Genomic DNA, 20249 nt, shown 5'->3' with positions numbered 1-20249 from the left:
GGCCTCGGCAGCATCGTGTGGCGGCCGGCGGGGGCGGGCGTAGGCGGCGGCGAGGCAGAGAGAAGGAAGAAGAACGCAGAGCAGAACAGGGGGAATGAGCGGGGTGTGCCTCAACCGCACCAGCCGCGCCCTAAACGGTTCGACCTGGGCTCGTCCGAGTCAGCGCGCGGGCACGCGCTCACTGGCCAGCATGGCACCTGATGGGCGGGCCCAACCGGTCAGATTCGCTGTCAATACATATAAAACGAACTTTTAGCCTCTTTTGCAACGTCTCGCCTCAAAGTTGGTACTGACACGTAAAAAATACCAAACTTAGTACCAATCTGCTTCCAATGCCTCAATTGTGGTACTTCTGTGCAATTTACTCTCGAAGTAGCTAGCTAGCTATGCGTGCGTGCGTGCAACAAATTTAACCACCCAAGCTAATTAAGCTACGTACATACATAATCCAGTCGAACTAGCTATGTGAGCTTGATGCTGCAACTTCCACGAAGGTGCCATTTCCCCAAATATGAAGCAGCATGGCGCAGTCCCGCTTCAATTTCTAGGACTCCATCACTTCACGCGCCGTTCATTCATTGAGAGTGACCGATCGGATGGCATAGCTAGCCTCCTCTCTCCACCACACAAAGTCAAGCTGGTGGTGGACCGATGGAACGTGACATTTTTGCCTAGTTTGTGCAAACGAGTCAGGCACGCTCGTGGCTATGCCTTTGGCTTAAAATGGTCACTAGGAAACTTGGCGGAACGTAATGCATTACTCGAGAAACCCCCGGCCGGCCGCTTTTGCCCGAACAAGGCCGGAGAGTTGTAGCTAGGCCTTTAGCCTAAAATGCATGCATGCCCGTCTATTTATGCTTCTACTCCCTCCATTCGGAATTACTCGTCCATGAAATGAATTGAATGTATCTAGATGTATTTTAGTTGTAGATACATCCATTTTTGTGACAAGTAATTTCGAACGGAGGGAGTATTTCTTATCACAAGGACTGTAGCTAGCCTAACCCGGCCCATGTGATGTGTCCACTTTGCACAACAGTACTCGTTGTAGAATTTTTGTCAACCTTTGTTTGTTCTTGCCAAAATGACTCTTATCTGTTATAAAACTTCATCAGAAGTACAAAGCACCTCAAACATAATAAAAATTACATCAAGGTCCCTGGACCAACGAACGATCGCCACCGCCGTCAGAATGAGCCATTGACGCGCCGTAGTCGCCCTTCCCACACCAAAGCCGGCCTGAGCTTAAGGATGAAAGCCGGAAAGTCTTCATGCGCATGTCCCTAAGGACAAGCGCCCTGGAGGCACACTCCTCGACGTTGAACCCTTGAACCGATTTGAAGGTCATGACACCAAATGTCGCTCTGGAGCTCCGATATGCCAGCTTGCTCGGGGTAGATGGAGAAAGTATCCAGTGGAAACTGGAATTCAATGGAAACCTGAATACTCAAATAACGGGCCGTTGGATCAGAAATGTGAGGGCTAGATCGGTCGAGTTGATGTTAAGACCGTGGTCTGGTGAGGTCTTGCCCTGATAGGGTTGTAAACCTTCGTGAAGTTAATGAAACCCCTTCTCCCCCGCAAAATGAAAGTGTGTTATATCGACTAGAGGGGGGTGAATAGGCAATTTTTATGAATTCTTCACTGAGGAATTTGCGGGTGAGGAAATTCCTTAGCAAAGAACTACTTGCAGCGGAATAAGTACTCAAAAGTACACATAACAGAACACAAGCATGGTCATCATGATGAAATAAAGACAAGCACAGAGTACAGAAAGCGTAAACACAGAATAACACAGGATGAAGGCAAACAGACTGAAGAAATTGAACTGAGAAAATTGAGAAAGTCTTCAGTCAAAGTCTTCAAACACTGATATGAACAAGTGCACAACACAATTATGAGGAAATTAAAGAGTTGAGGAAATAGAACCAGTAAGCTTGGTGAAAACAATGATTTGATAGACCAGTTCCAACTGCTCTCTTAGTTGTATGTCTGGTTGGAGCGGCTAGGTATTTAAACCCGAGGACACACAGTCTCGGACACACAGTCCTCACCATATTCTCCTTGAGCTAAGGTCACACAGACCTCGCCCAATCACTCGTGGCAAGTCTTCAGCTGACTTCCAAACCTTCACCAACTCGGTCACTCGGCGATCCACAATTTCCTCTTGCATGCTCTAGAACATGACGCCTAACCATCTGGAAGAAGCACAATCTTCAAAGGTAACAAGTGTCGGATCTACGCAAGATCAATCTCTTCAGTGATGCTCAATCACTTGGGTTTGTAGGTGTTTGGGTTTGGGTTTTCCTCACTTGATGATTTTCGCTCAAAGTCCTCGGAGGATGGTATGCTCTCAAATGACAAGTGTCAGTTTCCCTCGAAGCAGCCAACCAGCTAGTGGTTGTAGGGGGCGGCTATTTATAGCCTAGGGAGCAGCCCGACATGATAAGACATAAATGCCCTTCAATGATATATGACCGTTAGGTGGGTAGATATTTTGGGACAGCTGGCGCGTAGCACAGCAACAGTCGGATATTTGAGGCTCAAATTCCTCAGGGCTATCATGTTCCTCACTTGTAGGCAATCCGCACTGGCGAATTCCTAACTCCTCAGTCAGAAAAAATTCCTCAGGACCAAAAGAACTTCGTCTCTGTCACTGATGAAATTGACTGAAATGTACAAGATTTCCAATGGCTTCACTCGTAGGGATTGGTAGGTGTAGGATTTTGAGTTGAGCAACATTTGGAAATTTTTCCTTAGTATTTTCTCGACCCCCTTTAACAGTACGGTGTTTCCTATGACTCAAAAAAGAGAAAATGAAACTACGAAAACAAAAGTCTTCACGCTTCATGTTCCTCGAATGAATATTAAGTCTTCAGGGTTACACCAATTTCTTCACTTTCAAAGTCTTCAGAAGGTCTTCAGAAATCCAAAGTCTTCAGTCGAAGAACTTCATTTTTAGGGGTCGACTTTCTCTGTAAATATCAAACTCCTCATAGACTTATAGACCTGTGTACACTCATAAACACATTAGTCCCTTAACCTATAAGTCTTCAATACACCACTAAGGGGCACTAGATGCACTTACACAAAATAAAATCAAAATGCATAGCCATTAGCTTTTTTTTAGTTGAGCGTACCCATTAGCTAAATGTTGCATGCCATTGCAGATAAATATTTATCAAGTATCTCGAAAATAGTGATTGTGTCTTATAAAATCCTCATCATATATTAAAATTGGTCGTGGTGTTGTTTAAAATGTTTATTGTGCATGTAAAAATGCTAAGTAAATCTTTAAAATGTTTGCCATGTATTAAAAATGTTCACCGAGTGTTTTATGAATGTTCATCGTGTTTTTCAAAAATGCCCATCGTTTATTAAAAAAGTCTATCCTGTGATTTAAAAATCTCATCATGTTTAAAAAAAGTTTGCTATGTATTAAAAAATACCGCACATCAAAATTGCTCATAGTGTATTTAAAGAAATGGCCATCCTGTATTTTAAAGATAACCTGCATGTGTTTTTTTACCAAATATTCATCGTGTATTAAAAAGAAGTCTTCATTGTGTCTTAAAAAAAGGTTTGCTGTAATTTAAGAATGTTCATCATATTCTCAAAAAATGTTCACGTCTATAAAAAATACTCTTCATGTATTGAACGTTTTTATCGTGTGTTTAAACATGGTCAGTGTGTTTTTCGTAAACCGTCATTGTGTAATAAAAAAAGATCATGCATTAAAATTATTCATGGTGTATTTAAAAAATGTTCATCGTGTAATTATTTTTTATCATGTACTAAAAAAATGCTCATCATGTAATTAGAAAAGTGATCATACATGTCAGCAAAATATTCATGTATTTTTAAGAAAGTGTTTGCATATTTTAATAAAATGTTTTTGTATATCTTAAAGTTGTTCATGTACTTTAAAAAATTCGGCCACCACACCCATCTAATAACTTCATTATTCCCTTGCAATTTATTATTATTATTCCCAATGGCCTAGCCTAGCATGTGTGCAAATTCGAATCCGCTCACCACATATATCATGTTCGGACAAATACCCAACTCACCGGATGCCTGTGTATTCTGCAAGCACGCATGCCCCCACGGCACCTCTGTATATCACCAAAATCTATCAGTTCGTATAGCTAAAGTTTGGATGGTTTTTAACTCTTTTTTGTTGAGATGGATGGTTTTCAACTTTCAAGTTTGAACTTTCCAATGGACGAATGACTTCATCAATAATAGCTGGTGCCTTGCCCTTCTCATCAGCTGAGGAATATGTCCGCTTGAGGAGGAAAATCAGCTTTGTAGTTGAGTGAAGACCTTGTTCTGAGGAATCTCATAATCCAAGGAGCATAAGGCTTCAGCTCAGACGGAGAGAGTGCGATGTTTGCCAGAGTCCTCATGAAGAAATCGTGATAGTTGACAGGGATGCCATGCATGATGTTGAATAGCAGATTCTTCATGATGCCAACGACTTCTTCATCAGACGAGTCGTGGCCCTTGATAGGACTCATTGTCTTCGTCGGAATGCGATAGACAGTTCTGGGCACATAGAGCAATTCCCTCACGAGGAATTTGGTCATTGAGGCTTGACCAGGCTTCAGAGGCTTCATAAGAACTTGCATATAATGGGCAGTGAGTTCAGGCTCTTGGTACAGGCAACGAGCTCCTTCAGGTGGAGGACTGATTGGCAGGGCATGAAGCAATTCAGAGGCCGGTGCTTTATAATGAGTGTTTTCGGTCATCCAATCCAGAACCCAGGTATTCACATCGTCAGCATCTCCTGTGATGCGCAGCGTTGCGTAGAACTGAAGAATAAGTTCTTCATTCCAATCAACAATGTCAGGGCAAAAGTTGAGGAGGCCTGCGTCATGAAGCACACTGAGGACAGGGGTGAAGCAAGGCAGTGATTCCATGTCCATGTGAGGAATATGCTCGTGGTCGAAGACTTTGTCCTTGTTGAAGAGCAGTGAAGAATAGAAATTGGCCTGGCTTGCAGTCCAGAAGCGCTTCCTTCTAAGACGAGCAAAGTCATAAATATTATAATCAGTGAAGAACACGTGCTCGCCGAAGAAGTCATCAGCCTTGAATTTTTTCTTCTTCGAGAACGGATCCTTTGGCTTGGGCTGAGGAGTATCAGTTAATTGCATTACTACCTCAGGAATCGCAATCTCAGGTTCCACAGGCTCAGGAATTTCAGCTTCTTCTTCAATGGCACCCTGGGTCTTCAATTCTTCATTTACATTTTCTTCAGCACTAGTGGCTGGAACCTCTTCATGTATAGAAGGAGTTGCACGAGGTTCTTCAGATCCCATTTGTACTTCAGTGTTGATAGGGGACTGAGGGATTTGTTGAAGTGGTGTGAACAGGGGAGAGTTGGGGTGCTGACTTTCCCAAAAGTCATCATTCAGCACTGGTGTTGTACATCCAATGTCCACATCTTCATCTTCTTCTTGTTCTTCAACGCCAGCCTCTTCAGCGGTGAATTGAGGCATGGGCGATGAGACTTGTGGGGTTGAAGGGATTGCATCTGCTTCAATTTCTTCATCCAACTGCTTTGACGAAGCAGCAGAAGGAATGTCATCATCAGATTCACTAGGAATCACATATTCTTCATCAAAAGGAACAAGGTCCTTTGATGGCATGGTTGTGATAGGAACGGCATCAATTGGGTTGTCGAATGAGCTCCTTCTTGTACTGCGCTTTCTTGATCTGCCTGGTCTTTTCAAACTTCCATTTTTCTTCTTGGATGAAGGCAGTCAGCATATGACTTTGGCCAGGAGTCAGCTTGAAATCAGGCATAGGAGTGTTGGGGTCCTTGTGCCAGAGATCAATGTAGTCAAGGATCAACTTTGGATCCAAAAGTAGAGGTACATTTGTGCCTTTGGCTCTAGCGGCCTTGAGCTGCCTGTCTCTGATGATTTCGGACGGCACTTGGAAGGCGACCTTCTTCTTGTGAGGACTTGGGCGAGAGCCACGTCCAGCAGTGGCCTTTGTCTTCAGCAAAGAGGGGCCAGTTGAAGAATTTGGTGCAGCTGAGGAACTAGCAGAAGCTCGTGAGGCAATAGAGATGCCTGTTGTCTTTTGGCATGTGGCGAGATGCACAGGTACTGAGGATTTTGACGGAGCAGCTGAGGACTTTGGCGGAGAAGCGGGAGCAGTTTGAGGAGTTGTCCGTGAGGGCTTTGAAGAATCTGGCCGTGGGGGCATTGCTGAGGAACTTGGCCGTGAGGGCATTGAGGGTGAAGCACTTGGCTTATGAGCAGGCTTCTTTGCCATGGCCTTCTTCGGCTTGCTTGCAGAGGCCTCAGCAGTGGCAGCAGCAGCAGCAGAGTCTTCATTAAATTTCCTCACTGCTTCTCTTGCCTGTTTGGCCAATTTGGCCTGGCGCTTGGCCCATTCGTTAGGATAGTCCTCACCGTGCTTGAGGCTGGTGGGATCTGTTACTTGGCCAGGTGCCAACGGAGGTCTTGGGCATGGAGGATTTAGAGCGAATTTCTTCATATACTTGGGAGTAACATACCTGTACTCCCTCCACTCCCTTGCCCATCTCCTCTCTATTCTTTGGATGCGCACCTTGCGCTGATTTTTGTCCTCCTTGCCAAACTTGGCCTCATCAGGAGTGCAATAGTCCTTGTATATGTCATCAGGGATCTCAAAGGCAGTATTGACCTCAGGCCTCGTTCCTCCTTTCTGTGGCTTCTTTCCATCAGCCATTTTCTTCAGCTGGGGAATATGAGCAACTGAATTTTATGAAGATGTGTGCAACTTTTCTTCGAGAAACGTAGCAAATGAGTTAAGTTGATGAGAACCTAGTGATTCAGCAGCGGGCATGAGTGCCTGTGAACAGAGTATAGTTGCGAGGAATTTGGAGAGGTCATATGCGTTCTCAGAAGGTTTTTCAAAAAGAACAAGTTTGAGGAATTTGACCAGATGAGTCTTGAAGAATTTCACTAAGCGTTCTTTGTCTTAGGCTCCAGAGTTGTACAGATTGAAAATCCACACAATTGAGGAATCATGAAGAACAGTATTTCTTAGAGAAACGAATCAAGAACAGATGACATGTGAGGTGTTTTAGTGTGTTAGGGTTTGAAGAAAAACACCTTTGAAGATTTTGTAGAAATCATTTGAATCAAAGAGGGCAGTAAAAGTAACTTTTAATTACCCTAGACGAAGAACACGACGAACTGGGAAGTGTAGATGTGAAGTTTGTCAGTTCAGATCTTCCACGCCCTAACTCGGCTGAGGAAGACAGCTACGGCGGCGGCGCAGTGAACCGTAGCCGGCGCGAGTACGACGGCGACGAGGTCGAGGCAGTGAAGCTCTTCCTCACCGGCGACGATGAAGTAGCGGCGGCGCTAGGGTTTGAGAAGCTCGAGCTGGAGCGAGGTCGAGCGGAGTAAAAGAGAAGTGAGGAAGGGGAGGGGTATTTATAGCCACGGTGAAAAACTGTTCGCTCGAAGAAATTGGACGAACGTGCCCCTGACCTTTCTCATTCGCTTGACATGTGTCACCCACGTACTAAGAGGTGGCGATCGTGTGAGATCGTGGGTGAATAGATAAGTGTTATCGTGGAATGTGGAACGGTTTGAGCGGCAAAGCCGAAAATTTAGATAAGATAAGTTAAAAGTTCCGTTCGCAAATTCTTCAGCTGACAAGGACACAGTGAAGATTTTGAACGAGTTTCAAATAGAACGCACATGAAGAATTTGTGAATAGGTTGGGTTGAGTATATCATAGAGGGGGAAGGGTCCAATCACATTCACTTAGCAGAAAAAAGCAACTTGAGGAATTAGCAATAAGTGAATGCTATAGAGGACAGAAACTCATATATATATATATATATATATATATATATATATGAAGAAAAATGATGGAAACAGTGAAGACAATGCGAAGTTGAAGAAAATTGAACAACTGAGGAATTTCAAAACTAAGGAAAAACTCAAATCGAAGATTTTCAACTTTTGGTGGTGGCGTGACCCACCGTATAAGAATGATGATTTCGGACACCGCGTACAATTGTCGTAGGTTCTGAGAATCAAATTCTTCGTTAATTTCTTCACACTTAGAGTGTTAGTCTTCATTGATTGAAGAAAATCGTTTCTTCATGTGTTGTACATATAAGTCATCAATTTTGCATAAGTGTTAGGATGAGTATCCTTTTCAAAGAACATTCGAAGATTCTAAGATATTTAGCTCACACCGCAACTTGCTAAATTTCTTCTCATCCAAGGGCTTTGTGAAGATATCGGCTAGCTATTCTTCACTCTTCACATGCTCAATAGAGATGTCGCCCTTCAACACATGATCGCGAAGAAAGTGATGACGAATCTGAATGTGCTTTGTCTTCGAGTGCTGAACTGGGTTGTGAGCAATCTTGATTGCACTCTCATTGTCACAGAAGAGAGGCACATTCTTCACGTTGACGCCGTAGTCCTTGAGAGTTTGCTTCATCCATAGCTGAGCACAGCAAGAACCAGTAGCAATGTACTCAGCTTCAGCAGTAGACAGTGATACGCAGTTCTGTTTCTTCGAGGACCAACAGACCAAAGATCGTCCGAGGAAATGGCATGTGCCAGATGTTGACTTGCGGTCCACACGATCACCAGCATAGTCAGTGTCTGAATATCCAATGAGATCAAAAGCCGAGCCCTTGGGGTACCATAATCCAAGTGTTGGTGTGTGAGCTAGATATCAAAGAATATGCTTCACAGCCTTATGGTGTGATTCCTTCGGTGTAGCTTGAAATCAGGCACACATGCAAACACTAAGCATAATATCTGGCCTAGATGCACATAAGTACAATAAAGAACCAATCATGGAGCGGTATACCTTTTGATCGAAGTCAATACCATTTTCATCAGTGCATAGATGGCCATTTGCGGGCATAGGAATTTTGACGCCTTTGCAATCTTGCATGCCGAATTTCCTCAGTACATCCTTAAGGTATTTCTCCTGAGATATGAATATGCCATTGCGCTGTTGACGAATTTGAAAAACTAAGAAGAATTTCAATTCTCCCATCATAGACATTTGATATATTCTTCACTCATCATATAGGAAAATTCATCACTGTAACGTTGGTCAGTACAACCAAAGATAATATCATCAACATATATTTGGCACACAAACAATTCACCATCATAAGATTTAGTGAAAAAAGTAGGGTCAAGTGAACCGGGTTTGAAGCCTTTCTTCATGAGGAATTCCTTCAAGGTATCATACCACGCCCGAGGGGCCTGCTTGAGGCCATAGAGGGCCTTATTGAGTCTGAAGACTTTATCAAGATGCTTCGGATCTTCAAAACCTGGGGGTTGAGCAACATATACTTCTTCCTCAAGCTTACCATTGAGGAATGCACTTTTCACATCCATTTGATATAGAGTGATATCATGATGGTTAGCATAAGCAAGTAATATGCGAATAGCCTCAAGTCTAGCTACATGTGCAAAAGTTTCATCGAAATCAATTCCTTCAACCTGTGTGTAGCCTTGAGCTACAAGCCGTGCCCTATTCCTCACAACAAGGCCATTTTCATCTTGCTTGTTGCGGTAGATCCACTTTGTGCCAATGATATTGTGCTTGCGAGGATCTGGACGTTTGACCAGTTCCCAGACGTTGTTGAGCTCGAACTGATGTAATTCTTCTTGCATAGCTTGAATCCACTCAGGCTCCAGAAATGCTTCATCTACCTTAGTGGGCTCTATGATAGAGACAAACGCAAAGTGCCCACAAAAGTTAGACAAATGTGAAGCTTTTGAGCGTGTGAGAGGACCTGGTGCTTCAATGTCATCGATGGTTTTCTCAATCTGCACTTCGTTTGCAATGCGAGGATAAGCTGGTTGTCGTCGAGGAATTTGATCAGCATTTTCTTCAGCACCATTTTCTTCGGCACCATTTTCTTCAGGTGCATTAGCTCGACGTTCTTCACGTTCTGAAATGAATTCTTCAGCAGATTCTTCGGTCGGAATGACATCCTCAGTAGCCTTGAACTTAATAGTCTCCTCGGGTGCTGGTTCATCTATGACAGAAGGTAGGTGCTCTCTTTGCGAGCCATTAGTTTAATCGAACCGCACGTCTACAGTTTCAACAACTTTGTTGTGAACGTTGTTGAAGACTCTGTAGGTGTGCGAGTCCTTTGCGTAACCAAGCATAAAACCCTCATGTGCTTTCGATGCAAATTTAGAGTTGTGATGAGGATCTCTAATCCAACATTTAGCACCGAAGACTTTGAAATAACTCACATTGGGTTTCTTGTCAGTGAGGAGTTCGTATGCAGTCTTTTTGAAGAATTTATGAAGATATACTTTGTTGATGATGTGGCAAGCAGTATCAATTGCCTCAATCCAGAAACGACGAGGCGTCTTGTATTCATCAAGCATAGTGCGAGCCATCTCAACAAGAGTCCTGTTCTTGCGCTCCACGACGCCATTCTGCTGAGGAGTATAAGGAGCAGATAACTCATGAGTAATACCAAGTTCATCAAGATAGTCATCAAGACCAGAATTCTTGCACTCAGTTCCATTATCACTTCTGATGTGCTTGATCTTCACACAAAAGTTGGTTGAAGCCCTCGAGGAAAATCGTTTGAAAACTTCCTGCACCTCATGTTTGTAGGTGAAAATATGTACCCATGTGTAACGAGAGTAATCATCAACAATAACAAAGCCATATAGAGATGCATCATTTGTAACTGCAGAATAATGGATAGGACCAAAGAGATCCATATGAAGCAATTCAAATGGTCGAGTGGTAGTCATGATTGTCTTTGCTGGATGTTTGGCCTTGGTCATCTTCCCAGCTTCACAGGCTCCGCATAAGTGATCCTTGAGGAATTTGACATTCTCAATGCCAATGGTATGCTTCTTCTTCGCAACCGTGTGCAAATTCCTCATGCCTGCATGACCAAGTCGTCGATGCCATAGCCAGCCTTCTGAAGCTTTTGCAAGTAGGCATACGGCTGGTTGTGGTCATGTAGAGAAATCAACAATATACAAGTCTTCTCTCCTAAAGCCTTCGAAGACTTTGGAATGGTCAGCTTCCATGATCACAACACAATGATACTTGCCAAAGACAACAACCATATCAAGATCACAAAGCATTGAGACAGAGATGAGCTTGTATCCTAAGGACTCGACAAGCATGACTTTGTCCATGTGTCGATCCTTTGAGATCGACCTAGACCCAATACCTGACTTTTGCCTTTGTCAGCGAAGATGATGTGCTTCAGATGCGATGGAGATAAGGGAGCATCTATCAATAGATTCTTGTCACCAGTCATGTGATTTGTACATCCACTATCGAGGACCCACTCATTGGCTTTGGGTTGATCATCCTGCAGATGAATTAGTGCAATTTATGAACAATATACTTCATTAGTGAAGAATATGACATCAGTTTCATCAGATAAAGCAATATGAGGACGTGAGAAATGAAAGTTCATTTCTTCATGATTAGCCTGTGTCCTTTCAGGCAATTTCAGGTCTCCAGCAAATTCTTCAGATGTTTTAGCACGTCTGGAGACCTGACCCTGCAGAAGAAATTAGTTCTTTTTCTTCACCACCCACATCTGACGGGGTGGGAAAGAGTTCATCACTCTGCGAGCTCCATATGAGAAAGGTGGCATAGAAGCCAAACCATTTCGTTTCACATAGGAGGAGTTAGGATAAGCATATGGATAAGCAGAGAAATTCTTCGAGGACTTATGACATAATGATTAGAAGAATAACGCTCATATTCATATATCTTAGCTCTTCCCTGTGAAACAGAGGGGTTAGCACGATGATGATCATATGAGGACTTTGATCCATTTGAGGAATTTGATCTGGAGTTCCTATTCTTCACTGGTGGTGTCATGATGACATTCACCTGAAGATTTTCAAGGCACCTTTTGGGAACCCAGATTTTTTTCACGGGGGAACCGTTCCTGCAGTTAGTGCCAACATATCTAGCAAATACTTCACCATTCTGATTTTTGAACAGTTTATAGTTGGAGTCAAATGACTCATCAGAAGAATGAGGAGATTCATATGTAAAGCCAGATAAATTGGATGGATCAACTGGAGGTCCCTTTGCAGTAACCCATGAGGTTTTGGGGTACTGCTCAGGCTTCCAATATGTACCATCAACATTGAGTTTCCTCTCAAAGGCAATACCCTCTTTCCTAGGGTTCCTGTTGAGGATCTGCTTTTTAAGCACATCACAAAGAGTCTGATGCCCTTTGAGGCTTTTGTACATGCCTGTCATATACAATTCCTTCAGCCCTACATCATCAATGATACTAGCAATGTCCTCAGATGAGGAATTAGTAATAGCAGAGACAGTTGAAGAATTTGTAGCATTAGAAGCATTTGAACATTCAGGTGAAGAATTACCAGATTCACGTTCAATGCATTTCAAACATGGAGGAACAAATTCTTCCTGAGAAGCGTTGATTTGTTGAGCAAGTAATGAATCGCACTCCTTCTGAAGATCTTCATAACTCACTCTTAGCTTTTCAAGATCTTGCTTTCTTTGAAGAAATTCATAAGAAAGCTTCTCATGATCAGATAAGAGAGTGTTATGATGACCTTGAAGGTTGTCAAACCTAGACTGAAGTCTCTGAAGATTTTCAGTCAAGGTTTTAGTGCGATCCATTTCTTCACCCAACATATCATCACTTTTGTCTAGCATGTTTTGAACCTTTTCAAAAGCCTTTTGTTGTTTCACAGCAATCTTAGCAAGTTTAGAGTAGCTGGGCTTGAGGTTTTCATCAGATTCATTCTCACTTGATTCAAAGAACGTATATTTGAGTACCTTGCCACCCTTTGCCATGAAGCAATAGGTGGGAGCGTAGTCACCATTGCCTTCATCAGCCTTGTTGGTGGAGCCATTTTCTTCAGAGTTGAAGATAGACTTGCTGACGAATGCAGTAGCGAGAGCTAGACTCGCCACACCAGACTCGGACTCTTCAGATGCCTCCTCTTCCTCATGTTCCTCAGATTCAGCCTCAGTGTCCATTTCCTTGCCAATGAATGCCCGAGCCTTCTTGGAGCTGCTCTTCTTGTGAGATGAAGACTTTGAAGATTTTGATGATGAAGACTTTGAAGATTTCTTCTTCTTCTTCGCACCATCAGAACTGTACTCCTTGTATTTCTTCTTCTTTGATTCCTTTTCCCACTGGGGACAATCTTGAATGTAGTGACCAGGTTTCTTGCATTTGTGGCATAGCCTCTTCTTGTAGTCACTGGATGAGGAATCAGTGCTCCTTGAGGATTTTCCAAAGCGACCACGTCTTGAGAACCTTTGGAATTTCTTTACGGGCAGTGCTAGCTCCTGGCTGAGTTCTTAAGGATCACCAAGGCTACTACCAGAATCTTCACCTTCAGATTCAGAGACGACCTTGGCCTTCAGGGCACGTGATCTGCCATAGATCTCTCTTCTCAGCAAGCTGAAACTCATGAGTATTTAGCCTCTCGAGGATATTAGCGGGATCAAGTGACTTGTAATCAACACGTTCTTGTATCATCAGTGCAGAGTATCAAATGAGGAATCAAGCGATCTCAGCAATTTCTTCACCACCTCATGGTCGGTGATGTCAGTGGCACCAAGTGCTTGAAGCTCATTTGAGATGTCAGTGAGGCGATCGAAGGTTTGTTGAACATTTTCATTGTCGAGTCTTTTGAAGCGGTTGAAGAGATTGCGAAGAATGTCAACTCGAGAGTCACGCTGTGTTGAGACTCCTTCATTAACTTTGGACAGCCTAACCCAGATAAGCTTGGCAGTTTCCAAAGGACTTACTCTTCCATACTGCCCTTTGCTCAGATGGCCACATATGATGTTCTTCGCTTGGGAGTCGAGTTGCTTGAGTCTCTTCACATCAGCAGCATTCAGAGAAGGTGTGACTGAGGGAACACCATTTTCCACAACATACCAGAGATCGTTATCAATTGCCTCAAGATGCATTCGCATCTTATTCTTCCAATAGGGGTAGTCTGTCCCATCGAAGGTAGGACACCCAGCAAAGACCTTGAACATACCTGCAGTCGACATAACTAAAACTCCAGGCGGTTAAACCAAAATCACACAGAACAAGGGAGTACCTTGCTCTGATACCAATTGAAAGTGCGTTATATCGACTAGAGGGGGGGTGAATAGGCGATTTTTATGAATTCTTCACTGAGGAATTTGCGGGTGAGGAAATTCCTTAGCGAAGAACTACTTGCAGCGGAATAAGTACTCAAAAGTACACATAACAGAACACAAGCATGGTCATCATGATGAAATGAAGACAAGCACAGAGTGCAGAAAGCGTAAACACAGAATAACACAGGATGAAGGCAAATAGACTGAAGAAATTGAACTGAGGAAATTGATAAAGTCTTCAGTCAAAGTCTTCAAACACTGATATGAACAAGTGCACAACACAGTTATGAGGAAATGAAAGAGTTGAGGAAATAGAACCAGTAAGCTTGGTGAAAACAATGATTTGGTAGACCAGTTCCAACTGCTCTCTTAGTTGTACGTCTGGTTGGAGCTGCTAGGTATTTAAACCCGAGGACACACAGTCCCGGACACATAGTCCTCACCGTATTCTCCTTGAGCTAAGGTCACACAGACCTCGCCCAATCACTCGTGGTAAGTCTTCAGCTGACTTCCAAACCTTCACCAACTCGGTCACTCGGCGATCCACAATTTCCTCTTGGATGCTCTAGACCATGACGCCTAACCGTCTGGAAGAAGCACAATCTTCAAAGGTAACAAGCGTCGGATCTACGCAAGATCAATCTCTTCAGTGATGCTCAATCACTTGGGTTTGTAGGTGTTTGGATTTGGGTTTTCCTCACTTGATGATTTTCGCTCAAAGTCCTCGGAGGATGGGATGCTCTCAAACGACAAGTGTCAGTTTCTCTCGGAGCAGCCAACCAACTAGTGGTTGTAGGGGGCGGCTATTTATAGCCTAGGGAGCAGCCCGACATGATAAGACATAAATGCCCTTCAATGATATGACTGTTAGGTGGGTAGATATTTTGGGACAGCTGGCGCGTAGCACAATAACAGTCGGATATTTGAGGCTCAAATTCCTCAAGGCTATCATGTTCCTCACTTGTAGACAATCCGCACTGGCGAATTCCTAACTCCTCAGTCAGAACAAATTCCTCAGCGACCAGAAGAACTTCGTCTCTGTCACTGATGAAATTGACTAAACTGTATGAGATTTCCAATGGCTTCACTCGTAGGGATTGGTAGGTGTAGGATTTTGAGTTGAGCAACACTTGGAAATTTTTCGTTAGTATTTTCTCGACCCCCTTTAACAGTACGGTGTTTCCTATGACTCAAAAAAAAGAAAATGATACTACGAAAACAAAAGTCTTCACGCTTCATGTTCCTCGAATGAATACCAAGTCTTCAGGGTTACACCAATTTCTTCACTTTCAAAGTCTTCAGAAGGTCTTCAGAAATCCAAAGTCTTTAGTCGAAGAACTTCATTTTTAGGGGTCGACTTTCTCTGTAAATATCAAACTCCTCATAGACTTATAGACCTGTGTACACTCATAAACACATTAGTCCCTTAATCTATAAGTCTTTAATACACCAAAATCACTAAGGGGCACTAGATGCACTTACACAAAATAAAATCAAAATGCATAGCCATTAGTTTTTTTAGTTGAGAGTACCCATTAGCTAAACGTTGCATGCCATTGCAGATAAATATTTATCAAGTATCTCGAAAATAATGATTGTGTCTTATAAAATCCTCATCATATATTAAAATTGGTCGTGGTGTTGTTTAAAATGTTTATTGTGCATTTAAAAATGCTAAGTAAATCTTAAAAATGTTTGTCATGTATTAAAAATGTTCACCGAGTGTTTTATGAATGTTCATCGTGTTTTTCAAAAATGCCCATCGTTTATTAAAAATGTCTATCCTGTGATTTAAAAATCTCATCATGTTTAAAAAAAAGTTTGCTATGTATTAAAAAATACCGCACGTCAAAATTGCTCATAGTGTATTCAAAGAAATGGCCATCCTGTATTTTAAAGATAACCTGCATGTGTTTTTTTTACCAAATATTCATCGTGTATTAAAAAGAAGTCTTCATTGTGTCTTAAAAAAGGTTTGTTGTACTTTAAGAATGTTCCTCATATTCTCAAAAATTGTTCACGTCTATAAAAAATACTCTTCATGTATTGAAAGTTTTTATCGTGTGTTTAAACATGGTCAGTGTGTTTTTCGTAAACCGTCATTGTGTAATAAAAAAAGATCATGCATTAAAATTATTCATGGTGTATTTAAAAAATGTTCATAGTGTAATTATTTTTTATCATGTACTAAAAAAAATGCTCATCATGTAATTAGAAAAGTGATCATACATGTCAGCAAAATATTCATGTATTTTTAAGAAAGTGTTTGCATATTTTAATAAAATGTTTCTGTATATCTAAAAGTTGTTCATGTATTTTATAAAATCTGGCAACCACACCCATCTAATAACTTCATTATTCGCTTGCAATTTTTTATTATTATTCCCAATGGCCTAGCCCCAGTAGCATGGGTGCAAATTCGAATCCGCTCACCACATATATCATGTTCGAACAAATACCCAACTCACCGGAGGCCTATGTATTCTGCAAGCACGCATGCCCCCACGGCACCTCTGTATATCACCAAAATCTAGCGGGTTCGTACAGCTGAACTTTGGATGATTTTTACCTCTCTTTTTTTTTGGGACAAACTCTTTTTTTTTTTGAGGGGTTACTCTTTTTTGTTGAGATTGATGGTTTTCACTTTCTGTTTGGCATTTGCTGGGCAAGGAAACTGAGTCCGTATTTGCCAGCCGAGGGCCGTTTCGGCATCCTCCCCATACCCATCTCGTCCAGGGTTTCCCGGCGGCTGGCTGTGCCTCCCTCGCCGGCGGACAACCCAGCGACTCTCCCCACACCAAGTCCATGGCGACCAGCAACAAGAAAATCGCGTTGCATCTGACGGACCTCCCCGACCACCTCCTAGCGGAGATCTTCCTCAGGCTGCCCGACCCGGCCGACCTAGCCCGCGCCTCCGCGGCCTGCGTCACCTTCCGCCGACTCGCCACCGACCGGTACTTTCTCCGCCGCTTCCGCTGCCTCCACACACCACCACTCCTCGGCTTCCTCGACCGCGACGGGTTCCATCCAGCACTACCGCCTCACCCCTCCGCACCCGCCGCCCGCGCGCTCGCCATCTCCGCCGATCTCTCCTTCTCTTTCCTCCCCTCCCATCACCTTTGGACCGTCCAGGACAGCCGCGACGGCCGCGTCCTCCTCCATCGCGGGCCCAAAATGTGCGAGGTGACCCCGATCTTCCGGGAGCTGGCAGCGTGCGACCCTTTGCGCCGGTGGTATCTCGTGCTCCCCCGAGTACCTGACGACCTAGCCGCTTCGGTAGGCAGATGTCGGTGCAAGCCTTCTCTCTTTCCCCTCGGCGACGATGAGGAGGAAGCTGCGGCTCAAGAGGCATCATTCCGAGTGATTTGGATGGCATACTCCGAAACTAAGCTGGCCGCCTTCGTGTTCTCGTGGAGCACCGGACAATGGAGAGCTGCTGCATCCAAAGGTTGGAGTGATTTGGTCCTTAGCGGCAGCGAATCCGCCATGATGCCACAGGTCCACCCTCTTTTTATCAGGCACCACTATGCTTATGGGTGCTTCTACTGGGACTGGACGCTGTTCTGGAGGAAAACGTTGCTCATGCTTGACACAAGAAGGATGGAGTTCTCCATTGTTGTCCCCCCACCTGGAGAATGGAGAAAGGAAGGTTTTGCCGTTGTGGAGGCAGGGGAAGGCAGGCTTGGGATGTTTGGTTTCCATGGTCAACCTGCATCTGACCTTACCTATACCTTTGCACAGAACAAAGGCGAGAATCCCAGCCAGTGGCATATGGAGAAGATAATCTCACTAGATTCTGGTTACCGGTATTATATCATAGCTGTAAATGCAAGGTATTTGCTATTGATAAGGACACCAGACATATCTCAAGTGAACCCACTCTTTGAATATTTTTTGATTGACGTCAAGACGTTGCGGCTTCAGAGGGTTTATTCACATTATAACAGGCTTAAGTTTGTGGGGACACACATATATACCAACTTCCCGCCATCATTGTGGTCTTCACACACAAATATGAAGTGGTGAACTTTCATTCGCATCCTAGTTAACTCCTTCCCTTCCTAATTATCACACTTGTTCATTGATTACTTTATTGTTGCAATTGATGACTATTGTTTACTTGATTTAGTAGTGTTTACTTTCTTGTGCTCGGGGGATAACTAAGCAAGCTCGGGAACATAATTGTGTTCCTTGTTTTGGTTTCTTTTATTCACATTTATAATTTTATATCACGATGTTTTGTTAAAATAAACCTGCATAACTGCTGCGGTCACAAATAAGATTATGGGTCACTGCTCTAAATAAGAACAGCTTGTGCTCACAGGAACTGAAATTTTATCTTAACATCCTGAAATCAGCCTCAAAAGATCAAGGGAGTGCTTATCATTGCACAAACAACTAAAAATCTTGTTTATTCCTGTCAATCTCCACCAATCTTTGAGCCTCATATCATGGTCATTCTACTAATCTCAAAGTAAACCATATGGGTAAGATGATTGACTCAAACTTATGGAGGTTTCAGGTGATCGTGTATTAGTAATTAATGATTTGGACACCCTGTTTTGTGCCTCAGTTTTCATACTGGGATGGTTTCTGTTGGTTCTTGCTACTGATTATAGCTAAGGATGGCAATGGATCGGGTTGGGCCTGGGTGAACAATATCAAATCCATATCCGAATCCACGAGGATATTCTTTGCCCATCCATGAAAAACCCCGTGGGCAAAAAATTATGTCCAAGTCCAAACCCGATGGATATCTATAACCAATGGATATCCATCGGGTCCTATAAACACATATACATAATACCTTGAAAAATTACATACCATGGCACAACATTCGAATGAAGACTCAGATTCTCTTAAAATGGCATTGCACAACAGCACAACATTAAATAAGTTTTCAAATGCTCACAGCATAATTTCTCAGTCTTAGTTTCTTACAAAATGACATATGAATAGTCCAACATTAAATAATGACAAGTACAACCAGGAGACATATGTACATCATAGTTCTCATTATGAATGAAAAAAGGTATTATTTTAGGCATCATCTTCTTTCTTCAGCGCATGGCGGACTAATCTTCAGTTATGATAGACTCGGACGCATCCTTGATGTGAACAGATCATAAGAACAATAATTGAAAACATGAAGAAGAAAAAAACAAATATTGTATCATGTAAAAATCAACTATAATGAGTGGAATGTGTCACCATAGTTTCTTCATCATCATCAAGAACACTCTGAAATGCCGCAAACAGAGGGGAGTTGCTATCCCTTTATGCAACATTTAGGTGATGAAGGAACACTAAGTAACAAATTCCCAACGATAGCCCAGGCATCGCCTTGTGCTGCATCGTGAGAAGCCATTGCCCTATACAATGAAGAAAGTCTTCCGTTTCAGTTAAAATGGAACTACGTATGTAATGTATGAACCGTACAAATTCTGTACCTAAAATGCATTTTTTACAACCAAATTAAGAAGAGATCTCAATTAAGAAATAGCTAAAGCAAGGGACCGTGAGATCTTTCATAACCCACTTGATTGAAATTCGAAAACGAACTGACTGATTTGGTAAACAAGAATTACTAATTAGAATGCATTTATATAGATCAGGTCATGTGTAGAAAAGTATAATCAACTGAAATTGACCACTACAATCTCTTTTTCTCTGATTTGCAGTCAGATATTATTTTTTAGTCAGATTTGTAGTCAAATCTGACTGAAATTGACTACGGCAGAATACAGATCAGGTCATGCTGTAAAGTCCATTTTTTTACTGCCACCAACTAACAAACATAAATTGACCACTGCGAATCTCTTGGTCTCTACTCCAATTACTAATAATACAAAGTCATGAACAAGCACGTACGTCATGCACATCCATGCACAAGAGCACTAGATGTACACGAGCAGAAACAAAAAACTTACCCTGATGGTTGGTTGTTTGGTGTGGTTGTCACCTCCACGACGCGGTCCTGCTCCTCGTCGCCCTCTGCGTCGGCCTCGCTGCACCTCGGTGACGCCGCCGTACTCCTGGCCGTGTGCACCGCCGCACGCTGCATCGTCGTGCTCCACCTCGTTGCCGCACATGTGAACTGGTGGTATTTTGCGTGC

The 20249-nt window shown here is 42.9% G+C and overlaps 1 protein-coding gene across 1 annotated transcript; it reads left to right on the top strand.

Moving 5' to 3' along the window:
• Positions 1 to 16938: 16938 nt before the first annotated feature.
• Positions 16939 to 18159, top strand: LOC109761634 (uncharacterized). Its single transcript, XM_020320452.1, has one exon. It carries the CDS (start codon positions 16939 to 16941, stop codon positions 18157 to 18159), a length of 1221 nt encoding a protein of 406 aa, XP_020176041.1.
• The last annotated feature ends 2090 nt before the right edge of the window (positions 18160 to 20249 follow it).

The sequence above is a fragment of the Aegilops tauschii genome, chromosome 7 (genome assembly GCF_002575655.3).
Source record: "Aegilops tauschii subsp. strangulata cultivar AL8/78 chromosome 7, Aet v6.0, whole genome shotgun sequence".
NCBI lineage: Eukaryota > Viridiplantae > Streptophyta > Magnoliopsida > Poales > Poaceae > Aegilops > Aegilops tauschii.
Note: the sequence above shows the minus strand (reverse complement) of the source record. Positions and strands in the feature narration are given on the sequence as shown.

What these genes read in the sequence shown, in the direction of transcription:
- LOC109761634 (XM_020320452.1), top strand. Translation starts at nt 16,939, where the DNA reads ATGGCGACCAGCAACAAGAAAATCGCGTTGCATCTGACGGACCTCCCC.